The sequence below is a fragment of the Thalia democratica genome, chromosome 5 (genome assembly GCF_965202585.1).
Source record: "Thalia democratica chromosome 5, ktThaDemo2.hap1.1, whole genome shotgun sequence".
Lineage (NCBI taxonomy): Eukaryota > Metazoa > Chordata > Thaliacea > Salpida > Salpidae > Thalia > Thalia democratica.
In genome coordinates, this window is record NC_139169.1 from 19,035,542 (window position 1) to 19,062,959 (window position 27,418).

Here is a 27,418-nt window from a genome sequence, read left to right on the forward strand (position 1 = left end):
TGCTGTGATGATTATAATGTAACCAAAAAAAAAAACTTTGTTTAAGCTTTTTAGATTTTTTAAGAATGAATTATTTCGAATCATATTGTAATCTTTTTTTAAATACATTTCAAAGCAGCGAAGAGGCGTTATAAATGTAGTTTAATAAAACATAGCTTTTTTGAATAATTTTACTTAAGCACATCAAGAGTTGATGCTTAAAAATCTATGAAAAAATTGAAAATAGTCGTTAGATTCACGAGATACTAAATACTTGGCATCTTAAAGTTAAAGAATATCTTTTTAAATGTTTAATAGATAAGTATTTAAGTTTGTTAGTATGTTTGTTATAACTGCAATTTGTTTACTAATTGTAAGACATAGTACTTTGTACTTTTGGATTTTCTTGGTTGCAACTGAATAACGAGTTACAATAAAAACATTAAAAAAGTTTTCTAATTTCATGAAATAGATAAAAAGTATAAAACAGTTTTCTAGACCTTATTTAAATAAAGACTATTTGATGCTTTTACTCGTATGAAAACTGACATAGATAGTTTGAAAATAAACTGAGTTAGAACTTTTTAACTTAATTTGTTATATTTTTTCTAAAGTGTGCAATAAATATTAATTTACTAAATAATATGACATACGTCTTACGTTTAAAATTAGGTAAAATTTTTAAAGGCCTAGAAAAAAAAGTCCTGTTGTGTTTGCATATATTGTATGCATGTTGAAATAATAAACACATTAAAGAACACTTAAATGTCAAGTTAAAGTATAATGGTTTTTGTGAGTTTTAGTTACGACAAAAGTAAAAGAGAAAAAAAGTTTAAATTAAACTAATAACCAACTATAGCTAGATAATCAAAAAAAATTTTTGAGATTTACATTGGCATAAAAATGCTAAATTAACGTAAAATTTTTAATATATTTTTAAAATTTTTAACTGTACTAGTATTGATAATCAAATTGATTCGTTTAAAAAAATTGATTCTCCCTAGTTTAAACTAATAAAATTAATATGTTTTTTTAAATTGCTACATTAAAACAGAAATACGATCAAAAGTCATGCTTTTTAGCTTGTTACGTTATTGTGTTCATTACGTATAACGTACTAAACTTTTGAAAATGTTTTGGGCTATGATTGAGCTATACTGAGTCAAAGCAAAATAGAAGTAATCTAACGATCTACTAATTAGGATACATCCGGATCCAGTTCCGCATGTTTTTTAAAATTTAAGATCCTGCCGGACCCGGATCTTTTTTAAATTAGGATCCGGCCGGATCCAGGTCTAAAACATTTTGAGCTTTATATAGTGTTTATAGAAAACAAACTTTAAAAAAGTAAATTTTATAACACTTCAAGTTTAATAAAAAATATCTTACCATAAGTCTTGTTAAAAAATAAAGAAATTGTTACTGTTGAACTATTTCATTTTTGTATACTTACAGATTCCACCTTAAAAAGTTTAAGTTTGAGCTATTATTTGTAGTATACAACCTTTTTTCGAAAGCTCCTTTCGCAAAAACTATCCGCTTTATAATTAAAAGTAATCAGTACTTCTGCATGCCGAAATCCACTTGACAGTAGTGCGTTGTTTCTACTACACTGCTGCTTTACTGTGTATAAAGGTTCAAGCAGTTCAATAATGTGGCTAACAACCTGCTATTCTTTAGCTGTATTAATACATTTGGAGTCAAATTTACTGTAAACCACGTAGTACAGGATGTTTTTATTTATTTTTCAGGTTTTTTTTTCCAGGCAAAGTCAAAATTGTCAGGTCAAGTTCAACTTTAAAATTATATTTTGTTTATTCAACGATAAAAAAACGCACTTAAAAGGTTTGGTCTAAGGTCCTGGTGTACAAAAAAAAATCATTCGGTTATATATTTAAATGATAAAAATCTATATTCTTGTTTTCTTTTTAATAAAGTCAGTATTTACAAAGTTTTTACAAGATTTCACACTTCTTAATTATAATAATATTCTTAATACTATCCGTTTTCTTTTATTTACTCAAGTATTTGAAATATAATTTAGTTTTTTTATATGCAGGCTTCTTTAAGATAAATGCTTATAAATAAAAAAATCATAAACTTTCGACAAAAACAATTTTAATTTATTTTTAAGAAATTTAAAAGGCGCTAAAAAGCAATAAAAATTTCAATAAATAAAGTTTCCTAATCAAAAACACTATAACCTAAATATAAAATTGAAAGCCGCTGATCTCGGAAAGCTAAGTTTTTCCAATCAACTGGATTCGAAACCGAATCTTTTTATTAAATCAGGATTCGGTAGATCACTACAAAACAGTAGGAGCTACTACGAAAATTGCAAACTTTACTATAATTGATAATAATATAAAATTTTTATTTGTTCTGTAACAAAAAACTAAATACACTTTATTATGAAACATGGTCACTAAGTTTATTTGTTTTAAAGTGCTGAAATTGTCGTATAAGTATAGTCCGTTTCTGATGTGTATTAGAGCTTTTCAAACTTGTTAATGCCACCTACACTTATTCTATTTTCTAACAAATTGACGTGAGTTAATCGTTTCTTAGTTGTACCGTACCTACTTTTAGTACAAAAGCACTTAGGGTAGTTTGGTTTGAATGAAAAAACAGTTCATTGTGATTATGTCTGCCTGAATAGTCTTAATTGATACGAAAACAGGCATCACAATGTACCTTAAACTGCTGCTTATGGTCGTGCGGTGCAGTCTTAGTGCTTATTTACTGATGTCGTTAAAAACGTCTTAACTGGATTAGCTTGTAGCTGAAGACTGTCAAAAACGTTTAGTTATATAGTAAGGAAACTTGTTTATATAAATAAGCAAAAATGTAAAATGGTATTTTAATTTCAACCAAGCTGATTTTTAATAACTAAAACTTTTATACTAAAAATAGTATATAGTCTTTCTAAGTTAACAACAATAAATATCATATTTTTATTCTATGTTTAGAACATTAAGTTAATAACAATTTAACCGTTTTAACTTGAGATAGGTTTAAATATTTAAATTTTTTATTAACCAATATCAAATGTTTTAACATTAATTACATTGATTGTGTTTTGAACTTATCTATTTTTAAATTCAAAATACTTTTAAGTACTTATATACGTATTAAATACATTTATTAGTTCTTATTATAGTTTTTTTGCATTTGTTTTTTAAGTACTTAAAAAGTCATACACTGTAGTATTATTTCTTCTACTGTTTGTTTTTATTAGTTGTTAAATGCTTATCATCAAACTTTGATTATTAAAACAAAATTTTTAACTTTTTATCATTATTTATGAGTAATATGTACTAAATATAGTATAATACAATCCTAAAGTTTAAAAAACTTAATTATGTCAAATATAAACGATCTGTTTTACCAAACTCTTGATAATTATTATAATAAACAAGCTTTTACAGCACCTTTTTAAGCTTCGTTACTTGGTAGCTTATTTCAATAGTTAATGAAAATGTATACTATATAACTAAACTATTTATCTTTTTCATTCTTGTCAATTCGCATAAAGTTGTTTTTTAAAATTTAAAATTTAACATTTTTTTGAATAATTAACATTTTTAGTATTAGATTTATATTTTTTAGAAAACAACTCTAATGTAGTAAGTCAAGGTCTTTTATTAGTACTTTGTCATTCTGTATAGTACAAAGTTTAGAACTGTTTCCGAACTTAACAAAGTGAGCTACGTTTACTATTTTGTTTTTGTTTTTTTCTAAGCTTTTTTAGCAAATTTCGCTTGGACTTTGACTTTACAAACAAAAGTATTTTTTTTAGTACTACTTAAATACTTGCTAAGTTGGCTATAATCTAAGATAGGGAATATCATTATTGACATTCTAACAACAAGTTTGTTCGTATACTTGAAACATTTAAAATTTATAAATTATTTTATCGTTTTTGACAGTAGAAAATGTAATTTAAAAAATAAAGTTTGACCTAGAAAGACATCAATTAATTCACAAAATACCTAATAATTAAAATATTCAAGTTTGATTTAAAATAAACTTTTATATATAGCTATAAAAAAGTCTTTCTGTGTATGTTTTAAACTGAAATTATTTTCTATGCAAAAACAATCTTAATTTGAAAATAAGAACTATAATAAGTATTAAACTACAAAGTGATTATTTTGTTCGAAGTAACTAGTAATAGTCGTTGTTGAAAAATTTAATGTTAAATTACAAAACACTTCCAACATATTGTAATTTCAGTGTAGATCTATTTTTAAATAAGTTATTTAGAGCTCTTTTTTATTAAATAACAAAGTAAAAACAAAACAAAATAAGCTTATACTGAAACTATTTGTTTTTGACTACTAATTTCATCAAACTAGTAAAGTTCTCATTTTATTTCTAAATAAAGAGCACATAATTTTTGTCAAATAAATTGTTTTTTAAAATAAGTCTATTAAAAGTTAAAAAACTAAACTTTTCTATTATAAAAAAAAATTGTGGGTTTATTTTCAAAAAGCTGTTTTAAAATAAGTTTTTTTTAAGTAAAAATTTTCTTTGACAGAATGTTTCATAAATATACTTTAAAAACAGAAAAGACCCACAAAGAAATTCAATTGCATTTCTTCCGTGCAAGCTCCATCTTGACCTCGTCCGAAATCATACCGATGATGTCCTGGTGTCCTTCAATGCTCGCCACCACTCCTCCGTAGGGGAATTCACCCGATTCGCAACTGTAATCCACCATTGCACCGTCGCAAGTGGTCAGCCTCCCACCCGCAGCCTGCAGTATGGCCTGCGGGGCGCACAGGTCCCATTTCCTGCAACCCAGCTTTGGGTGAAGCCACACGTCCGCGTCCCCCTCCAAAACCTTGAGAAGTGTTTAAACGTGTTGAAAACAATCAAATTGTACAAGTGTGTTAAATTTGAATAATTAAATGAAGAGAGAAAAAAATGCAGGTTATTAAGTTTACACGTAAAACGGAATAATAAATTGCATCAAATTTTTGTGATTTGTTATTGAATTAGCTAAAAAAAATCTTTTTACATTAACGCTTTTCCTAATGCCAAATTTTTTGATCACTCAGCTAAACTAACATTAGAACAAAAACATACTGCTTTATATAGACAAAAATAGACGCATTAGTATTCAACGTACTACCTCATCTCAGCAATGCAATTTACTCATTATTATTATTTTAATATCATGGTTATATTAAATACTCAATTTCTCACCTTCAGCACCTTGTTCCCAGCTCCTCCCTGTCTTATTAGCTCAACGGAAATTTGTTTGTCTTCAAGCTTCTTCACAACCGAATCCACAGCTTCGATGTCCCTGAACATGGACGTGATGATCCGTTTGCGTTTCGGGGATCTCCCGTCACGATCGCGGACTTCCACCAACCCGCGAACGCCAAGCCCCTTCATCCCCCACACGCACCTGTTCCCGCCATTTCTACAAAAAGGCCGGTTGATCACCCCCGCCACGGGCTTGCCGCCCACCACCAGTCCGATCATGACGGTGACGTGGTCCAGGAGCCCGGTGACGAAGCACGCGGTTCCGTCCAGCGGGTCCACCCACAAGGTGATGTCCTGCTCCTTCACATGCTCGTACTCGGCAGGGCACTCCAAGTCGCGAATGATTTCTTCGGAGTTGCACGCCTCAGTTGGAACGTGCGTCGGGTCGTACGGCTCGTTTTCTTCACCGACGAACGTCACCTAAAGTGGAATTGTGTCATTGGTTTGTTTTAATCCCTTAAACATAATGAAATTGTTTAAATTTTGATGAAAATGTTACCTGAATTAGACTTTTGCATTTACGTCTGGACTTTATAAATATTGTTTAATAAAGAAATTTTAAAAGTCCTTCATTAAGAATTAACGAGTTTTAACGTTTTTTTATGACTATGATAAGTTTTTTTATGCTATAAAGGTTAAATTAAAACTCTCTAAACATTTAGAAACGTGTTTAAATTTTATTTTGTGCGGTTTTAGTATTTTGTGTTGTCAAATGTATTTTTTTTCAAATATAAGCTGCTGAACTTCGTAAAAAAAAAATTTTGACTAAGCTTATTTAAAAAGCAAAAATGATGCTTCATAAATGCACACTAACTACTACACGATTTGTGTTAGGACTATCAAAAACATAAAACAATTAGCAATTAACATAAACTAATTAAAATCACATCAAGAAACCTGTGGAAATTGTGACAGCAGGGCGGCTTTTATGACGCGTTCGCACGAGCGGTCGGCTTCCGTCTGCACGTTCATTGGTCCACCCTTCTCAACTTGCGCCAACTCGTGGCCACCAGAGTGCACCCGTCTGATGGCACCGGCCCCGATCTCAGCCGCTTCTACGCAGGCAGCAAGCACTTTCATTATGGGCGAATTTTGTTTTGTTTTCATAATATTTTGTCTTTAAAAGTTATACTAGTTTAAGTATAATGAACATTTTATGAAAAGCTTCTGCTTACAATCAATTACGGTTACAAAACAAAACTGAAGTTTGATTTGTGTTTTTTTTCTAACCATTAGACGAAAACAGTTTAGTCTAGAAAGCATGAGTTTTTATTTCTAAATAACTTAATAAAAATCACAAACAACAGTTTATAAGGCATATGTTAGTTTAATGCTTACTAATTGACTTATTTGATTCTTTATATAGCTATTTTAACTGATTTTGAAGTATGGAGAAACTGTTCTAAATGTTTATTTTAAGATATTCGAAAGCTAAGACTATATAAGGAGTTTAAACTAAGTCATAAAATTATTAGTAAACAAATCGATGTAACTTTTCATTATTTGCATAACATTTAACTTACAACAATAAGCTTGTGCAATAAACTTCAACTAATTAAAAACCAGAAGCTAATTAGAAAAACGCAAATTAGCTTGCTTGTTGTTACTTGAAATAATAAAATTTAATACATAGTTGTAAAGTAAATATAAGCTTAAATTTTTTAAACATAGCTTAAATTAAAAAAAAAAAACTTAGTAGTACAATTTTTCTATTTAATAACTTATAGTTGTAAGTAAAAAACAGCAGTGCTAACAAAATAAAAACAGAAAAATGTTAAACTGTAACTTCATACAAAAACATTACTTAAAGTTACTTTAAAGAAACAATAATAACTAGTATGATGGAAAGCTTATGCTAATTCTAATTTATAAAATGAAAAGCTTGTAAATATTTTTCTATTGTTAAACTACAGTTGAGTTTTCAAATGCTGGTAACTCAACCAATTTTAAACTAGTCCTAAAGCTGCTTTAAATGTCAAAAGTAATTACTAAGTTAAGTATTTAATTGCTTTATAGAAATTATATTCAATAAAGGCAAATAAAAATAATCATAAGATTCTAAAACAAACAATCATGAGAAACCGTAAATATTCAAAATCATAAGATATGAAGCCAATTTAAAATTTTAATTGCTTATCAAATGTTTTATATAACTTAAAACTTAAAACACATCAAAATATCTAAAAATGAACAACATTATACTCGTTTGGATTCTAAAAAATATATTTATCCTTAAAATTTCTATTTTTTTAGAATTTTGTTTTATAGAGTAAAACAAGTCCTAATAAAGTCTATGTTGATTATTGAAATTATTAAAGTTTTCAAAAATAAGCTTCAACTAAGTTAACTTATTAAAAATTATTTTTGTTACAAGTTTTATTATAAAAAAAAAAGCAAAAACTTTTGAAAATTTATTTAATATTATTAAAAAAGTACTACTTTGACAATAGTTTATAAAAAACATTTCAATTGTGGATTTCAAACAATGAATTTACTTTTCAGTTAGTTTTTAACATTACCTAAACATGATACGTTTTGTATACTTTTTTTATTAAATATAATTTAGAAGTATAAACTTGGTAACTTTAGTATTTTATTTTTAGTTAAACCTTTATAAACAAACTGTAAAAAATAAGTAAAACACTCAACATATAATTTTTTTACATTTTTTCAAAACATAGCGCCGAAATTTTAAAGCTACAAACAAGGAAAAAAGTAGTAAGTTTTTGAACTTAAAGAAACTGATTTTTATGAATATTAAACACTTTTTTGATATAACAAAACAGTTTATAGATTTTAAACTTCATGTTTGCTTAAACTAAATAGATCAATGTTTTTGAAAAGAAAGGAGAAATGTTTAAACTGTTTTTTAAAAGTCTTTTTTATTAGACTGCAAAATCAGAAACAAATTAATCATGCTGAATTTTTAGCATTTGTTTTTTATTATCTGTATTTTTATTGGAACGCAATCGTTAAGTCGCTTCAAATCTTGGAGAAAAAAGTCGCAAAGCTGTTTTCAAATCAAAATTAATTTAGAAACAAAGTTTTTAAGCGATTTTCGTTTGAAGCGGTTCTTAAGATATTTTGAAAACTAAAACTGATGCGGATGATTAATTATTTAATATTTTTATTTGAAATAGTTTAAGAACTTATGTTTAAATAAAACATTAGTAGAAATTTACTTTTTATAAAAACAAAATTAGAACATTGTGCTTAGTCGATAAAATCATTAATTTAGAAAGAAAAAAAAAGTTTATTTTCTAACATTGTTTTACCTTAAGGCTAATATTTTCTTTAATTAAAGACACATGATAGGATAACTACAAGTAATAAAAACATTTTATAGTGAACTTTTAAAAATATATTTTGAGAATAAGAACGTTAAATTTAGTTTAGAAAATAACTTAAAACTCAACATAACTTAATTTAAAATAAATGTTTCCTAAGATTTAAATTTATTATTTTCAACCGTTTTCTAACAACATTATTTTTTTCTAATTTTTTTTTATATTAATTAAAATAAATGTAACTAAATTTTGCTGATTTTAAAAAATCAGTATGTTTAGTTTAGAATAAACCTTAGAAAAAACATTATTATATTTAAAATAAAAAAAATTATAAACTGCTTATTAATTTATTGCTCATAAGTATACCACATTTAAAAAATGTGAAGAAATGAACTATTTTACCATATTTAAAATTTTGTAAATTATTACTACAATATACAGGTTTGTTTATTTTTAAAATATCACTTTTTGGTCAGATTAATTTATTTTTATTTTTGATATTTATTACAAAAAATAAATGAGTATGACTGGCTAGTTTTATAAGTAAATAAAGTTATTTTTTGGTTACAGACTAACTCATTGATGTAGTTAACTAAGGTACTTTCATTAAAAAAATAAACTTAATCGATATTTTTTTATTTTGGTAGTATGTACTGTATAAATTTAATTACTCTGAAAAACGTTAAAAGTTAGTTATAAGGTGTTAATATCGAAGAACACTCGAAAATATTACTTAAACACATATTTGTAGACAATATACCGTAAATTCTAGAGTATTTTTATTTTTAGCGAAAATTATGTTGTTAAACAATACTTTTGTTACATACTTTAACCGAGATAATTACTACATACCTAAGTACATAAAAAACTTCATATATATATTTTTTTGTAACTTGAAATGCTAAACAAGAAATGTTTGTTTTTGCTTAAAATTGTTTTTTTTTTTGTTAACAACATACTTAAAGAACTAAATTTATAAAACAATATAACTTGTTATTATCTAAGTAATAAAGGTTGCGTATTATTATTACACTGTTTATTTTCTGTTTAAATATGTTTTTCAATAACATTGTGCAATTTTTGAAATAATGTTTTCTACCATCAATAATGTAACTCTTAATTGACTTGAAAATATTTAAAGTACTTAAAAAGTAATCTTGAAAAATCTTGACAGGTTTTAGACAATTAAAACTTAAGTACTTTTTAATAATACAACTAAATGTGTACTTGTTATAAAAGTAATAACATTCTCAAACTTAGATTATAGCATACTTGGCCTAATTGATAGCTGGTATTTTGTTTTGCAAATTATATTTTCTCTCTACTCGGTAATTTTAAAAAAATATTTCTTAAAATAACTTCATAAACAAAAAGAGAAAATATAGTCTTTTTATGGGTGGAAACAGCTTAAAATAGTTTATTATATTAAAATACTTCCATGTTCTATTTTTATTTCTTTGTTTGTAATTTGTTATTAAACAAACATAATATATTAAAATTTTAATTTGTAAGGCTTTTTCATAAATGTTTTAAAAGTTTATTTGATAAAAAATTATGTTTAGACGTATTTACAAGATTAAACTAGTTTTAACGTTTTAGTTATATTATGCATAACTTCATCGGTTATTAAAGAAAGCAACCAAGTAGTTAACCTGAATGAAATACTTAAAATTTTAAATAACTTAATAATTATTAGTTTTTAGTAATATTAATTGTTTATAGTTGACATACTTAGTTAAAAAAGTTTGTAGGGTTTTATTATACTAAAATAAATATATTTTTTTATAAATAATGATAAAAAATAAAAAACTTTTGTCATTGTTTAAAAAATGTTGAGTACAAATTTAAGTTTTCTAAATTTTTAAATAAAAAAATGCATAAATTATAATAGTACTGTATATGACTTTTTAAGTGTTTTAAAGACAAATACAAAAAAAAAAACCGATATACGACCTAATAAGTATATTTGAAAGGTTTATAAGCACTTGTAAAATTTTGAATTTGTTAAATAGATGAGTTCAAAATAAATTTAATGCATTATGTTTGTTTATTTAACGACAACTAAAATTGCTTAAAATTTTTTGTTTTAGGATTTGGTTAACCTTAAAACCTTTTGATTTTGGAGGTGCACACCCCTTGAATATCTTATAACGTCATTTACTTAAATTAAATTTATTAAAAATTTGAAATGTAATGATTTATTGAACTAAGATGTTTAAAACTTTGATGAGTTACTCTTTAAAACCTAAAATTAACATTGATATAACTATTATTGCTTATTTAGCAATAATACACACTAATCTAAGTAGAAGTTTTTAACGTATAAAAAATAATTTTATTTCAAACTTCAAAATACTTAATCTAAATTGTTTGCTTATGTTTATAACCAAGTTTCCACAATTTATAATTAGTAGTTATTACGATTATCTTAAGCAAAGCTAAGACGTTTTTTACGACATCAGTCAATAAACACTAAACTGAGCTTCACTACCACTAACAGCAATTCATGTGGCAATCTGAGACATTAGTATTAATAAGGACTCGTCAGGCAGACATAGTCACGATAAACTACTGATACAGTCAAACCAAACATGTTTGAGGGTTTTCGTACTGATTTAAAAAATACACCAAAAATAATTAATTTGCGTCAATATCATCAAAAATAATTGACATATTTATCTTTAAATTAAAATGCTATAATACTCGTTCAGCAACGGATTATAGTTAACAAAATTAATTTCAGCACTATAAAGTCAACAAAATCAAATTAACAAATTAGAAAAAAAAATGTTTTACAGAACTAGAAATAATTTTATTTTTTCATTAAATGCACTAATTTTTATTTAGGATAAGTGGTTGCTGCATTGCTTTTACTCAGTACAGTAAAATATTATTTTAAAGTTTAGTTCGTTAAACGTGATGATATACATTGGGTACACCTAAGAAACAATTAATTCGCGTCAATTTGTTGGGAAAGAAAATCTTTGATGTTGACATTTACAAGTGTCAAATGTTGTTAAACACATCAGCAACGGATTATATAAAAAACAATTTCAACGCTTTAAAACCAATAAAGTTAAATTACTATATTTCTTAATTTACCATAGCTTTACAAGTAATTTTTGTTGGAGAATAAAAAATAATTTTATCTTATCATCAACTACATTAAAGTTCATATTTTTAATAAAATTTGTTGCTGTATTGATTTAAAGTTAGTATAGTACAACTATAGTATATATTTTTAAGTTTAGTACACGTTATAAGCAGTGATATACAGTAGGGTGGTCAGAAAAACGGCGACTTTTGAGTTTTGAGCTCAATTCTTTTACATTTGGCAAATATCACAAAAATTTCTTGCTAGACCTTTGTGTTTTCTGAAAAATACCCAAATAATTATTGTGTATTTATTAGTTGCACAACGACATAGTTAAAATGGCCACTATTATTACAATTATGATGTTTTAGTTCTGTATTTACAACTTTAATAAAATCTAACTATTCTACTGATAATGTAAGTATATAACGCACATTTAAACGAACTAGCTAGAAATAGTTTTTGATTTAATTGATTTATCTATTTTTGCATCTATCTTCGTTGTGAATACAATTAATAGTGATGATTAAAAAAACTCTCGTTTAAAAATAAAACTTTTTTTGGTATCAAAAGATATATACATATACATAATATACGTAAACATAACATAACCTCATTTTTTAGACCTTTGAAAGTTTAAACAACACACTAGTAAATTTTTATATTTTACATTTTAAGTCTTATAGAAATACCTAAGTCACATTTTTATATAGTCTTCACCTTAATATATGTATTTTATTTAGAATAATTATTGTGACTTTATTGAATGCCATCAACTATTTTTACTTTTAAATTATAAGATTTTATAAACATTAGATAAGTTAAAGAAAAAACTACTTTAATTATTGTTTTGTTACTATAACACTATGATAAGTATAGTAGATGTAAAATATTAAGTTAAATTTTCGTTAACTATAAACTATTGTTGTAAATGTCTTATTCTTGCGTTAAAAAAAAAAAACTTTTATGATTAACGTCTAATAAAAGCTTGCTTAAATGTGTTATGTTTCATATACTTTCAAAAGGAAAAAACTATTGTAATTGTTTTATACTTAGCAACGCTGTTTTTTATCAAATTTATATAGCTCATATCAAATTTTTTTTACTTAGTCACTAATTGACTCAACAATCAAGGTAATAAAATTTTTAGCTTAATAAGTTATTGAAATTAAGTTTTTTAATTTTTAAATTATACGTTGTCTTTAAAAAAGTGTATTCTTACTTATATTTTTGTATTTTATGTTTCTAAGAACCTCCTAAAACATTTATTTTAATTTAAAAACTTCAATTAGTTAATTTTTTTTAAAATAGGAATTATTATCCAAAAAATGTTTGAAAATACCAACTCGATCATAAAACCAATCATACTAAGGGTTTCAATAAAAACGAAACCCGGGTCTCAGTCTATTGAAGGTTTTTAGTCTAACAATCGAAACGGTATGAGTATAGGCTAATGATGATTTATGTACTTAATAACAAAACGTATACCTTGATGAATAGAATAAATGACATAATTTTGCGCTTAAAGTTTTAAGTAAATGTTTAAGTCAAGTCAACGCTTAAAGTGATTAAAAATTGTCCTGAACAAGACGCTAAAAGGTACCCGTGGTGTACGGCTCGATTACCGAAAGTTTTTTTTGTGTACCAGGTCTAAAACCAAATATTTTAGGCTTCCTTTTGTCGTTCAATAAACTATTATTAAACATATATATTGTATTCAAAATCCTCAAACTTAAATAAAAAACTTTTTTTTTTATAAGTACAAGCTGGTATGACAACTTTATCATTTGTGAATTTATCCCAAAATCATTAAGAAAGTTTGTAAATATTTTCTAAAAAGGCATATATATTTATGTCTTTAAAAAAACAAAATTTTAATTTTCAGAGCTTTTACTTTCAGAATTTGAATCTTCTATTAAAAAATTTGAGTTGTCGAATCTAAATTGTTAAAATTTGAACTGTTGGAGCTTGAACTGTAAGAATATGAATTGTCGTAGTTTATATCGTCCAAATTAAAAATTTAAACTGTCCCGTTTAAGTTGTCCAAATTTTTAGTGTCATAGTTTGAGTTGTTGGAGTTTAAGTTCTTTTAGTTTAAATTGTCGGAATTTGAGTTGTTGGGAGTTATCGTTTATTGTTTACTAAAAGTTTTATTTAATTTTTAGTTTATTGTTTTAAGTCTTTTGATATAGATTTAAATAGCTTCCAGTTTTGAATGTGTTACCAAAATAATTAATAGTTTTGTATATGCTAGTAATTCTTGTTGTGTTTTATATAAAAGATTCAGCACTCAAAACTGTCGTGTCTGATTATAGAAAGTAGTCTCAGTTAGAATTTAGTATGTGTTTGATATTAATTAAATAAGGTAGGATTTAGTTATGATGGGAAGTACTAATAAGTTAAGTGTACCACAATCAGTCCACAACTTTACTACCAAATTGTCAACCTTTGCTAGCTGTTCTACTGATTATAGATTAAAGTAATTTTTTCAGTTTTCAAAAACCTCATTCTGACTCAGGCTTGTTTATACTCACTCTAGCTAGTTTTATTGACTTAAACAGTGGCAACCCTGCTAGCTTGAAAATTTTTGGGAATTTTAGAAAATCTTGGACTGCCTCAGGCTAGTTTTTTTTTTATAAAAACTCAAGAAAGTTTTCTTTTAGATTTTGAATGAGTTTAAGCTGATCCAGTTTTCAATATTTTGTAATTTTCTAGTTAATTTTGTTCAAGAACTTGATTTCAGATTTTTATTTGTAAATAACACCTAAATTTGTAAACCTTGTGGCTAGCTGTTCTACTTATTATTAGATTAAAGATTTTTTTTCAGTTATTAAAAACCTGATGTACCGGACTCACTGTCCGGGTCCGGCCGGATATTACCATTTTTGTCTGATATCCGGATCCGGCCGGATTCTAATTTGAAAAAAAAGTCCGGATCCGGGTCCGGTACATCACTAATTAAGAGTAACTTTACGTTCTGCCTTGAATCAAGTTTTCTTAAAAAAAATCCGTTAAATTTTTAAACATACGTTTAAATTGTTTCATAAACATTCTAGTTTGTTAGCGTTTAGTTTAGAGTATCAATTTTTTCTTTTCAAAATCGTGAAAAATGTTCACTGAATATAAACTATATCATAATAAATCAAAAAACAGAATATAAAACAAAACGACAAGTTCAAACTTTCTTTACAAAGTTGGCCAAAATCGAGTTCAACTGGAATTAGGAAATTAAGTTTCTTAAAAATTTGATTATTGTAATTTTTTATCATTTTTTTATTTTAATGTAAATAACGTTGTATCTATTAATTTCTTAAAACTAAATTTTAAAATAACTATATAAAAATATTTATCAGACTTTTAGTAGTAGCTTTTACTGTCTATTTTTGTTCTATGCGTTGTTTATATCAAAAATATGTTTGTTTTGAAATTTGAAACAAAGCAAATTTACTCATATCTTAAATAATTCGTTGTGTATAACAACTTGTTTTTTTTTTCGATAACCGAATTGTTTTTTCGTGCATTAGGTCCTAGGACCAACTATTTTGAGCGTATTTTTTTTTCGTTCATTAAACTATCTATTTGGTATTAAATTTAACGTTTAAACAATTAAAAAAATTCTTATTATTAAAAATATTCAATGGAAATTAAAAAAATATGTTCTGTAAGGTGTTTCAAAACATACGTCGGCTAAAGCTAAATAAAATGTATATATTATTAAAATAATCGCATACTAGCACCATGTTTTTAAGCCTGAACTAATAAAACTGAAAATTTCAAATTTCAATACATATATTTTGGTACGGCGTGGATTGAAGTATTTTAATTTTATAAAATTTATTAGAAATCGATTAAAAAACATGTAAGAACAACTTTTTTTATCTATTATTTTCTTATTTTGTAAGGAAGTAAAAAAAAGAAAAAATAAAAACATTTATAAATAAAAAAACTAACTATTAAAGTACCTTTTTAGAATTAAGAAAAGAGTAAAAAAATATGTTTAGGTTAAAGTATTTTTACAACAGTTTTTTAATCGTTGATCCTTTGTTTTTAATAAGAACCAAACATGGACTAGTTAATGTCCTTCAAGTTTCCTCGTGCCATGCCAACATACACAAACTTTGTTATAGGTAATTTTCTAGCTCATTATGAAGAGCTTGATGCGCTAGAAGCTTGGACTGCTGCCAAAAATTTAAAAGAAAAAACGATTTTTTTGTAATTTATAGTTTCAGAACCACTTTGGTTGTATTAGTTTGAAAAGTTGATTTATATATAAGTTTAAAATATTCTAAAAGTTTACATACTGAAATTATAGTTTTAAAAAAATCGAAACATTTGATTGCCGAAACAAAAAGCTTTCCAATTATTACTTGCTGTGCACATTTTAACATATGTTTTCTGTTTACATAAGTTTTACAAATTTATATAACCACACATAGAAATATTTAAGTATTTATTTTCTACTTAAACTAGTTCTTTAATCAATCACCAGCCAAAAAACTAATAGTATTACAAAACTAAGTGTGTCAAACCGTACAAAGTTTTAAGTAAAGAAAATTCGCAAGATGAATGCTAAAACTAAGCAAAAAATAATGCTTTAAGTTTTTGTAGAATTAAACTTAAAGTTTTTCAAGAGCAAAAAACCATGTTAAACTGTTTATGCGTAGTTTTTAAGTTTTGCTTGAATGTATATCTGTATTAAAAAGATGAATACCTTTATTTTAAAATTATAGTTTTTACTATTTGTTAGAAGAAATATATATATACATTCCAAAAAAAACTATACGAATAATAGAGTCTTAAAAACTCAAATAGCGACAATAAATATAAATAAATAATATAACAACGATAAACTATGATTTTTTTTAGTTGATAGATTATGTTATTAGTGTGAAACCTATGAATGAACAAATTAATTAAGTAAAAAGATAAAAAAAAAATGATAAAAAAATAACTATGTTTTTGTACATACATACTTAGAGTACATAGAGTAATTGTATTTTTAGTTGTGATAGTAAACCATAAGATGTTCTAAGAAAGTAAACGTTTTATATATCTACTTTGTACCTAATAACCTTTAACTAGCACATAAAATGTATTACCATTTTATAAACTACTTGAACTTTTGTCACATTTATAAGCTTTTAAACCCTTTTTGCAGCTGGTTTCAACTTAAGACAACATTAAGCATGACTATTTCATGTGATTAGAAAGGTTGAGCTTAATGTTTGGACGTTTAAAAACAAAGTCAAAATTATTTACTGTAAGATTATGAAAAAAGCATCTATAAATTCTATACAATAAACTCTTAAACGATTTAATGAGTGTGTAGCTTTCTATATCACTGTACTTTAAAATTTATATTAAAACTTTAAGTTTGTGAAAACTTGACTGTTTATTCTATATGTATTTATAATAAAAAATAATTAAAAGTGTAAAACTGTTTCTGGTGATTTTGTTAGAAAGAAAAAATTTTGAAAACATTTAAATTTAGGGTGTTATGTTGAAATTAATTTGTATACTCCAAAAAGAACTACACGAACATGATGTTATCAACGTTCTATAAGTAAAAATTTAACATTGTATTCAGGTTTTGTTAACTGTATAAACAAGATAAAAGTAACTATTTATACTAAAAAGTTTCTGCGCTGTATAGCAGTTATTAAAACTAATGCATAATTTATAGCATAAAGCTTTGTACAGTTTGTTACAAATAAAAACACAATTATAGAAAACCATTTATTTTAGTCTCAACGTTTTATATTATTTATTCGTTTTATACAAAAATTTTTTTTTAAAGTTTTTCATCAATGCTCCAAATCAAAGTGCTTTGTAATATTACTTTATCGTTTGAAAAAATATTCGAATAAGCTACAATTAATTTGATTTATACTGTTTTATTTACATTAGTATTTTTGAGCTTAACAAATTTTTTTCAAGTTATGAATAATTTAAAACATTGCTTTGTAGTCCAGTTTTCTCCAAAAAATTACATTGAAATTTCAAAATTACTTAAAGTTTTAAAAATAATATTGATAAGTTAATCTGTATAAATTTAGAAAAGCAACTATGTTTTTAAAACATTTAACATCGTTTAATAAATTCGAAATATTTTTTTACAGTTAATTCAAATTAACCTAAACAAAACAATAAGTTTATATTTATTGTTATTATCATAAAAAATTTTATTCATAAAAAAGATAAAAACATTTATTTAGGTTATAAAAATTTGAAACAACATTAGAAAAAAATGTTGCACAATTGATTGCTGAAACAAAAGCTATCCTAACTTTACTTGATGAGCATATTTTTACTTAAAAAAGATAAAAATTAATTTTTATTCAAATTTTATTTTAAATGGATAAACAATGTCAACATATGGTTTTTATACTTAAACTAAGTGCTTTACTATTTTAAGCAGCTGTTGAAACAGTATCTTAAATATTAGATATTTCAAACCGTATACAGCTTCACATAAAAGTTATACCGGTGACGAATGCTAAAATCAAACATAAAGTAAAGTTTTGATTGAAATTATTGTATATTGTTTTAAGTTTTAAAAACTAACAAAATATTTAAACAAAAAATAATTCTGAGTTAGCTATATCAATCATTACTTTTTGCTAAAAATCTATAAAAACATTCAACAAGAATTATACTTGTGCTACATTTTTTAGAAATATTTTAATTTAAGTAGCGATAATAAAAAAGTAAATTTAATTTTTAACAAAATATAGATTTTTTTGTTTAATTTGTAAACTGTATTATCAGTGTTAAAACTGTGCATAAAAAATAAATGAGACAAAGTATGAAAGTTAAGACTTTGCTTTATACATACTTAAATAAATATAATATTGTGTTATTTTTAATTGTAAAAGGTTAATAGAAGATAATTTAAAGGATGCGAGAATTTTATTAGTTGTTTTTGATATCTTATAACTTTTAGTTAGCACATGATATTTATTACCAATTTTCAAGCTACTTTTTTTTTGTCATATATTTTAGGGTGTAAACCTTTTCTGCACCTGTTTTAACTTTAAAGAAAATTAAGAAGTCAAAACTGTTTACTGTAAGGTTACTAAAAAGAATTTTTATAAAATTAAGCATCTTAAAATACACAATAATATCTACTACAGACGTTTAAATTGATATTATGAAAAATTTGTAGTTCAATTATCTGTATGCTTAAAGTTTCTCTTATAGTTATTAAAACTGTGTAAGTTTTACTGCGTTTTTCATATGTATACTTTATACCAAATAACTAAATATGTTAACTCGTTTTTAGTAATCAATTTCAGCAAATTATGTAGCGAAACTTAAATTAATAATGTTTTCAGCAAAATTATTCTTATACCTTAAAATAAAAATAATATTTTATTTTCTCCTAGTAATAATTACAAGAAAACTTTTTATTTAAAAAAAAAGTATTATAAAACTTTTTGTGCTGTTATAGAAACTAATGATCAATAAATTTTCATATAGTTAGTTAATTTTTATTACAAAATAAAAAATATAAAGTTTATTTGATATCAATTTTAACGTTTATTACTATGCATAGCGTTGTACAAAATTGTATAACATAGGATACTACTTTTTGTGGAACATTTTTATACATTTATTTTATGAGAACTACACAATTTCTTGAACCAAAAAAGATTAAGTAATAAAGTAGAGATATAAAAGAAGTAATAATAACAAAAAAATATAACTAAATTATTGGTTTAATTGGTAGAAAATGTTATTAGTGTAGATGTAATGGGTAAAACATCTATAAAAATTTAAAGATAACGGATTTTAAAAAGATCGAAATTTAACTTTTTTAAACGTATTAATAATAAATTATGATGTTCTATTTTCCCGTTGTAAAAGTTTTATACAGGATAAAAAATCCAAAGGGAGTAAGTTGGTTTATTATTAGCATTATTAAGTATTACAAAAGTATAGTTTTTACTTTTTTTGAATTCTTAAGTATTTGTAATATGTGTAAACTTTTAAACCTTTTCTGCAGCTGGTTTTAACTTTAGATAAAGTTAGAAATGACATGTTGATGTGATAAAAAAATCAAAATAGCGATATTTAGCGACATTGAAATCGAAGTTAAAAGTGTTTATTGAAAGATAACGACAAACAGGTTTAATAAAATATAGCGTCTGTAAAACTTATACAAAAAACTATGCAACAAAAGTTTAAAGTATTTTTAACAAGTATTATGTTTGTACTTTGAACATTATACTTTGAAGTTTTAAAATTGTGAAAATTCGACTGCGTGTTTTATATGTGTTGTTGATGCCAAATAATTAAACATGTAAACTTGTTTCTAGTGATTTTTTCAGGCAAAATATGCAGCGAACATAAGAATTATTGATAATATGTGTAATTCAAGTTGCATGCCTTATAAAGTGATATAAAAACTTACTTTTATTAACGATTTCATTAAAAGCTTTATACTTAAACATTTTTGCACTGTGTAATAGTTATATTAGCTATTAAATAGCTAATGCACTAATGATTAGGCTAAAGTTGGTTACATTTTTTTACAAGCAAAAACATACTCATATATTTTTTTTAGTTTAATTATTTCTACTCGTATTTTACCAGTACAAAAATTAAAATAAGTTTTTGCTTGATTAAACTATAAACAATACCGATAAGTTAGGATACTTTTTAAACTGTTTTAGCTTTTTCAACCCGAAATTAACTAAATATAAAAATCTTAAAATTGAACAAGGGTAAGTTTTACTTATTAAACATTCATGTGTACAAATTACAAATTATTTTTTTGTATGCACCTATTAAAACATTTTTATTTAATAATCATCAATTGTCAAATTTTTCTAATGATAAAGTATTTGAAATGGTGTGATTTTGTTATTGGTATATCAAAAGGCTTAATTGGCACATGATTTGTATTACTACTTCTTTCAAGTACTTAGTATTAGTCATATGCTTAAACTTTTAAACCTTTTCTGCAGCTGTTTTTAACTTAAAATAAATTAGGCATGAGTTTTTGATGTTATAGAAAAAACTTAAATTTAAAGAGAAAGCACTTTTCAAAATAATTTTTGTAAAAACCTTTTAATAAAACATTAGAAAAAAAAATCTTAAACAGATAAAGCGTCTATATTAGTTCTTTACAAATTCTACAAAAGAAGTTTCAAGTAGTTTGATGCTTATCCTTGTAGTTCTATTTATCAATGTTTCTTAAACTCTCTGATAAATTTTTGAAGTTTATTTAATCTTGACTGTGTATTTTTATTTTATTTAAATAAATAAACACGCAAGTGTATTTATGTAATTTAATTTTTAGCGAAAATTTTAAGCAAATAATTTTATTACGGATGTCGTTGACGAGTCGTATATACTAAAATAAACTAAAAAACTTAATACTGAAAAAAAATCATTTTAAAAAACTTATGAATAAATTGTGTCCACAAAAAAAAAACAACTATGTGCAGTATATTAGTTATACAAACTAACATGTAACCAAATGTCTTTAACTACTACTTTTATACAAACTAAAACTTGTTTTTACTAAGTACTTGTGTTTTCTATTTTTAAATTTTATATTTTCAAATAATTATTTTAACACAAAACTATAAAACTTTTACTTAACTAGAACAGATTAAAATTCTTATACAATGTTGCATTATTTAAAAAACATAGATAATTTTGAGAAGCTTAAAAAGCCAAAAGTAAAATACGATAAAGCTGTGCATGTTTTATCTACTCAATCCTCATTATTTTCATAATTTACTCTGTGCTAGAAAAGTAGCACTGTAGCACTATTATTGATAAGCTAACAATAAGTTTGTTATCTTAAAACAAAACCTTAACTTAATATAATAAAAACAAGCATTTTGCGGTTTAATACTTAATTTAAGCTTCAAGCAATTTTTGAGCCTTTTTAAACTATCTATAAATGTAATAAAATTTGAAAATTTTAATAAAATAATAAAACTTTTAAATAAATTAAAAAATCCAAAGGGAGTAAGTTAGTTTATTATCAGCATTATTAGGCACTACAAGGTATAGTTTTTACTTTTTTGAATTCTTAAGTATTTGTAATATGTGTAAATTTTTAAACCTTTTCTGTAGCTGGTTTTAACTTTAGATAAAGTTAGGCATGACTTGTTGATGTGATAAAAAAAGTAAAATAGCGATATTTAGCGACATTAAAATCAAAATGAAAAGTGTTTGTTGAAAGATAATGATAAGATAATAAAATTAAGCATCTTTAAAACTTTTACAATAAATTTTGCAACTAAAGTTCAAAGTATTTTTAACGAGTATTATGTTTGTACTTGACTTTGAACATTATACTTTGAAGTTTTAAAATTGTGAAAATTCGACTGCGTGTTTTATATGTGTTGTTGATGCCAAATAATTAAACATGTAAACTTGTTTCTAGTGATTTTTTCGGGCAAAATACGCAGCGAACATAAGAATTATGGATAATATGTTTAATTTAAGTTGCATGCCTTATTAAGTGATATAAAAACTTACTTTTATTAACGATTTCATTAAAAGCTTTATACTTAAACATTTTTGCACTGTGTAATAGTTATATTAGCTATTAAATAGCTAATGCACTATTGATTAGGCTAAAGTTGGTTACATTTTTTTACAAGCAAAAACATACTCATATATTTTTTTTAGTTTAATTATTTCTACTCGTATTTTACAAGTACAAAAATTAAAATAAGTTTTTGCTTGATTAAACTATAAACAATACCGATAAGTTAGAATACTTTTTAAACTGTTTTAGCTTTTTCAACCCGAAATTAACTAAAAAAAAAAATCTTAAAATTGAACAAGGGTAAGTTTTACTTATTAAACATTCATGTGTACAAATTACAAATTATATTTTTTGTATGCACTTATTAAAACATTTTTATTTTATAATCATCAGTTGTAAAACTTTTCTAATGATAAAGTATTTGAAATGGTGTGATTTTGTTATCGGTATAACAAAAGGCTTAACTGGCACATGATTTGTATTACTACTTCTTTCAAGTACTTAAGTATTAGTCATATGCTTAAACTTTTAAACCTTTCTGCAGCTGGTTTTAACTTAAAATAAAATAAGACACGAGTTTTTGATGTGATAAAAAAAAACTGAAATTTAAAGATTAAGGTCTTTTCAAAATAACTTTTGTAAAAACCTTTTAATAAAGGTTTTCAAAAAATAAACTTAAATAAATAAAGCGTCTATATTAGTTCTTTAGAAATTCTACGAAAGAAGTTTCAAGTAGTTTGATGAATATCCTTGTAGTTCTATTTATTAATGTTTCTTAAACTCTCTAATAAACTTTTGAAGTTTATTTAATCTTGATTGTGTATTTTTATTCTATGAAAACTAACTGAACACGCAAATGTAATTATGTAATTTAATTTTTAGCGAAAATTATAGGCAAATATTTTAATTTCGGATACTATGTTGACGAGTCGTATATACTAAAATAAACTAAAAAACTTGATACTAAAAAAATCTTTTAAAAAAACTTTTGAATAAGTTGTGCCCACAAAAAAAAAACAACTATGTGCAGTATATTAGTTATACAAACTAACATATAACCAAATGTCTTTAATTACTAGTTTTATATGAACTAAAACTTGTTTTTTATAAATACTTTTGTTTTATTTTAATATATTTTATATTTTTTAATAACTTTTTTAACACAGAACATTAAAACTTTTACTTAACTAGAACAGGTCAAAATTCTTAAACAATGTTGCATTATTTAAAAACTTACATAATTTTGAAAAGCTCAAAAAGCCAAACGTAAAATACGATAGTGCTGTGCATGTTTTACTCAATCCTCATTATTTTTTTAATTTACTTTCTGCTAGAAAAGTAGCACTCTTATTGATAAGCTAACAATAAGTATGTTATCTTAAAACAAGACTTTAACTTAGTATAATAAAAACAAGTATTTTGCGGTTTAATACTTAATTTAAGCTTCAAGCAATTTTGACCCTTTATAAACTATCTACAAATGTATAAACTTTGAAATTTCTTATAAAATAATAAAATTTTTATAAAGAATAAAAAATCTAAAGGGAGTAAGTTAGTTTATTATAAGCATTATTAGGCACTACAAGGTATAGTTTTTACTTTTTTTGAATTCTTAAGTATTTGTAATATGTGTTAATTTTTAAAACTTTTTTGCAGCTGGTTGTAACTTTAGATAAAGTTAGGCATGACTTGTTGATGTGATAAAAAAAGTAAAATAGCGATATTTAGCGACATTGAAAATAAAGTTAAAAGTGTTTGTTGAAAGATGATGATAAGATAATAAAATTAAGCGTCTGTAAAACTTTTACAACAAATTTTGCAACAAAAGTTCAAAGTTATTTGACGAATATTATGTTTGACTTTGAACTTTGAACATTATACTTTGAAGTTTGGAAGTTGTGAAAATTCGACTGCGTGTTATATATGTGTTGATGATGGCAAATAATTAAACATGTTAACTTGTTTTTGTAGATTTTTTCAGGCAAAATATGCAGCGAACATAAGAATTATGGATAATATGTTTAAATTAAGTTTCATGCCTTATTAAGTGATATAAAAACTTATTTTTATCAAAGGTTTATTTTAAAAGCTTTATACTTAAACATTTCTGCACTGTGTAATAGTTATATTAGCTATTAAATAGCTAATGTACTATTGATAAGGCTAAATTTGTTAAACTTTTTTTTTACAAACAAAAACATACTCATATATTTTTTTTAGTTTAATTATTTCTACTCGTATTTTACCAGTACAAAAAAGAAAATAAGTTTTTACTTGATTAAACTACAATCAATATTGATAAGTTAAAATACTTTTTAAACTGTTTTAGCTTTTTCAACCCGAAATTAACTAAATATAAAAACCTTAAAATTGAACAGGGGTAAGTTTTACTTATTGAACATTCATGTGTACAAATTACAAATTAATTTTTTTATATGCACTTATTAAAACATTTTTATTTTATAATCAACAGTTGTCAAATTTTTCTAATGATAAAGTATTTCAAATGGTGTGATTTTGTTATTGGTATATCAAAAGGCTTAATTGGCACATGATTTGTATTACTACTTCTTTCAAGTACTTAGTATTAGTCATATGCTTAAACTTTTAAACCTTTTCTGCAGCTGGTTTTTACTTAAAATAAAATAAGGCACGAGTTTTTGATGTGATGAAAAAACTTGAATTTAAAGATTAAGGACTTTTCAAAATAACTTTTTTTGTACTTTTAATAAAACATTATAAAAAATAAACTTAAAAAAATAAAGCGTCTATATTAGTTCTTTATAAATTTTACAAAAGAAGCTTCAAGTAGTTTGATGAATATCCTTGTAGTTCTATTTATCAATGTTTTTTAAACTCTCTGATAAACTTTTGAAGTTTATTTAATCTTGACTGTGTATTTTTATTTTATGAAAAAATAACTAAACACGCAAATGTATTTATGTAATTTATATTTTAGCGAAAATTATAGGCAAATAATTAAATTTCGGATGTTATATTGACGAGTCGAAAATACTAATATAAACTGAAAAACTTAATACTGAAAATATTCTTTAAAAAAACTTATGAATAAGTTGTGTCCACAAAAAAAACTATGTGCAGTATATTAGTTATATAAACTAACATATAACCAAATGTCTTTAATTACTTCTTTTATATAAACTAAAACGTGTTTTTAATAAATACTTTTGTTTTCTTTTATTATATTTTATATTTTCAAAAAATTATATTAACACAGAACTATAAAACTTTTACTTAACTACAACAGATCAAAAATCTTAAACAATGTTGCATTATTTAAAAAACTTAGATAAATTTGAAAAGCTTAAAAAGCCAAAAATAAAATACGATAGTGCTGTGCAGGTTTTATCTACTCAATACTTATTATTTTTTAATTTACTTTCTGCTAGAAAAGTAGCACCTTATTGATAAGCTAACAATAAGTATGTTATCTTAAAACAAAACCTAAACTTAATATGATAAAAACAAGTATTTTACGGTTTAATACTTAATTTAAGCTTCAAGCAACTACATGTAAACTTGTTTCTGTAGATTTTTTCAGGCAAAATATGCAGCGAACATAAGAATTATGGATAATATGTTTAAATTAAGTTTTATGCCTTATAAAGTGATATAAAAACTTATTTTTATCAAAGGTGTTTTTTAAAAGCTGTATTCTTAAACATTTCTGCACTGTGTAATAGTTATATTAGCTATTTAATAGCTAATGCACTATTGATTAGGCTAAATTTGGTTAAATTTTTTTTACAAACAAAAACATACTCATATATTTTTTTTAGTTTAAATATTTCTAATCGTATTTTACCAGTACAAAAAAGAAAATAATTTTTTACTTGATTAAACTACAATCAATACTGATAAGTTAAAATACTTTTAAAACTGTTTTAGTTTTTTCAACCCGAAATTAACTAAACATAAAAAACTTAAAGTTGAAGAAGGGTAACTTTTACTTATTAAACATTCATGTGTGCAAATTACAAATTAATTTTTTTGTATGCACTTATTAAAACATTTTTATTTTATAATCATCAGTTGTCAAATTTTTCTAATGATAAAGTATTTCAAATGGTGTGATTTTATTATTGGTATATCAAAAGGCTTAATTGGCACATGATTTGTATTATTACTTCTTTCAAGTACTTAAGTATTAGTCATATGCTTAAACTTTTAAAACTTTCTGCAGCTGGTTTTAACTCAAAATAAAAATATGCATGAGTTTTTGATGTGATAGAAAAAACTTAATTTTAAAGAGAAGGCACTTTTCAAAATAATTTTTGTAAACACCTTTTAATAAAACATTATAAAAAATAAACTTAAACAAATAAACAAAGCGTCTATATTAGTTCTTTATAAATTCTACAAATAAGTTTCAAGTAGTTTGATGAATATCCTTGTAGTTCTATTTATTAATCTTTCTTAAACTCTCTGATAAATTTTTGAAGTTTATATAATCTTGACTGTGTATTTTTGTTTTATGAAAAATAACTAAACACGCAAATGTATTTATGTAATTTATATTTTAGCGAAAATTATAGGCAAATATTTTAATTTTGGATGTTATGTCGACGAGTCGTATATACTAAAATAAACTAAAAAACTTGATACTAAAAAAATTCTTTTAAAAAAACTTTTGAATAAGTTGTGTCCACAAAAAAAAAACAACTATGTGCAGTATATTAGTTATACAAACTAAAATTTAAATAAATGTCTTTAATTACTACTTTTATATAAACTAAAACTTGTTTTTAATAAATACTTTTTTTTTGCTTTTTTTAAATTTTATATTTTCAAACAATTAATTCAACTAAGAACTATAAAACTTTTACTTAACTACAACAGATCAAAATTCTTATACAATGTTGCATTATTTAAAAAACATAGATAATTTTGAAAAGCTCAAAAAGCCAAAAATAAAATACGATAGTGCTGTGCAGGTTTTATCTACTCAATACTTATTATTTTTTTAATTTACTTTCTGCTAGAAAAGTAGCACCTTATTGATAAGCTAACAATAAGTATGTTATCTTAAAACAAAACCTAAACTTAATATGATAAAAACAAGTATTTTGCGGTTTAATACATAATTTAAGCTTCAAGCAATTTTTGACCCTTTATAAACTATCTATAAATGTATAAACTTTGAAATTTTTAATAAAATAATAAAACTTTTAAATAGAATAAAAAATTTAAAGGCAGTAAGATAGTTTATTATCAGCATTATTAGGCACTACAAGGTATAGTTTTTACTTT

The 27,418-nt window shown here is 24.2% G+C and overlaps 1 protein-coding gene across 1 annotated transcript; it reads right to left on the reverse strand.

Annotated features, from left to right (window-relative positions):
* Nucleotides 1-4,567: 4,567 nt before the first annotated feature.
* LOC145836311 (3'(2'),5'-bisphosphate nucleotidase 1-like) lies at nt 4,568-6,333 on the reverse strand. The gene is made up of 3 exons (XM_082944125.1): nt 6,151-6,333; nt 5,191-5,673; nt 4,568-4,825 (listed from the first exon to the last, which is right to left on the reverse strand). The coding sequence occupies exons 1-3, from the start codon at nt 6,331-6,333 to the stop codon at nt 4,568-4,570; spliced, it is 924 nt and encodes a 307-aa protein (XP_082800251.1).
* Nucleotides 6,334-27,418: the final 21,085 nt, after the last annotated feature.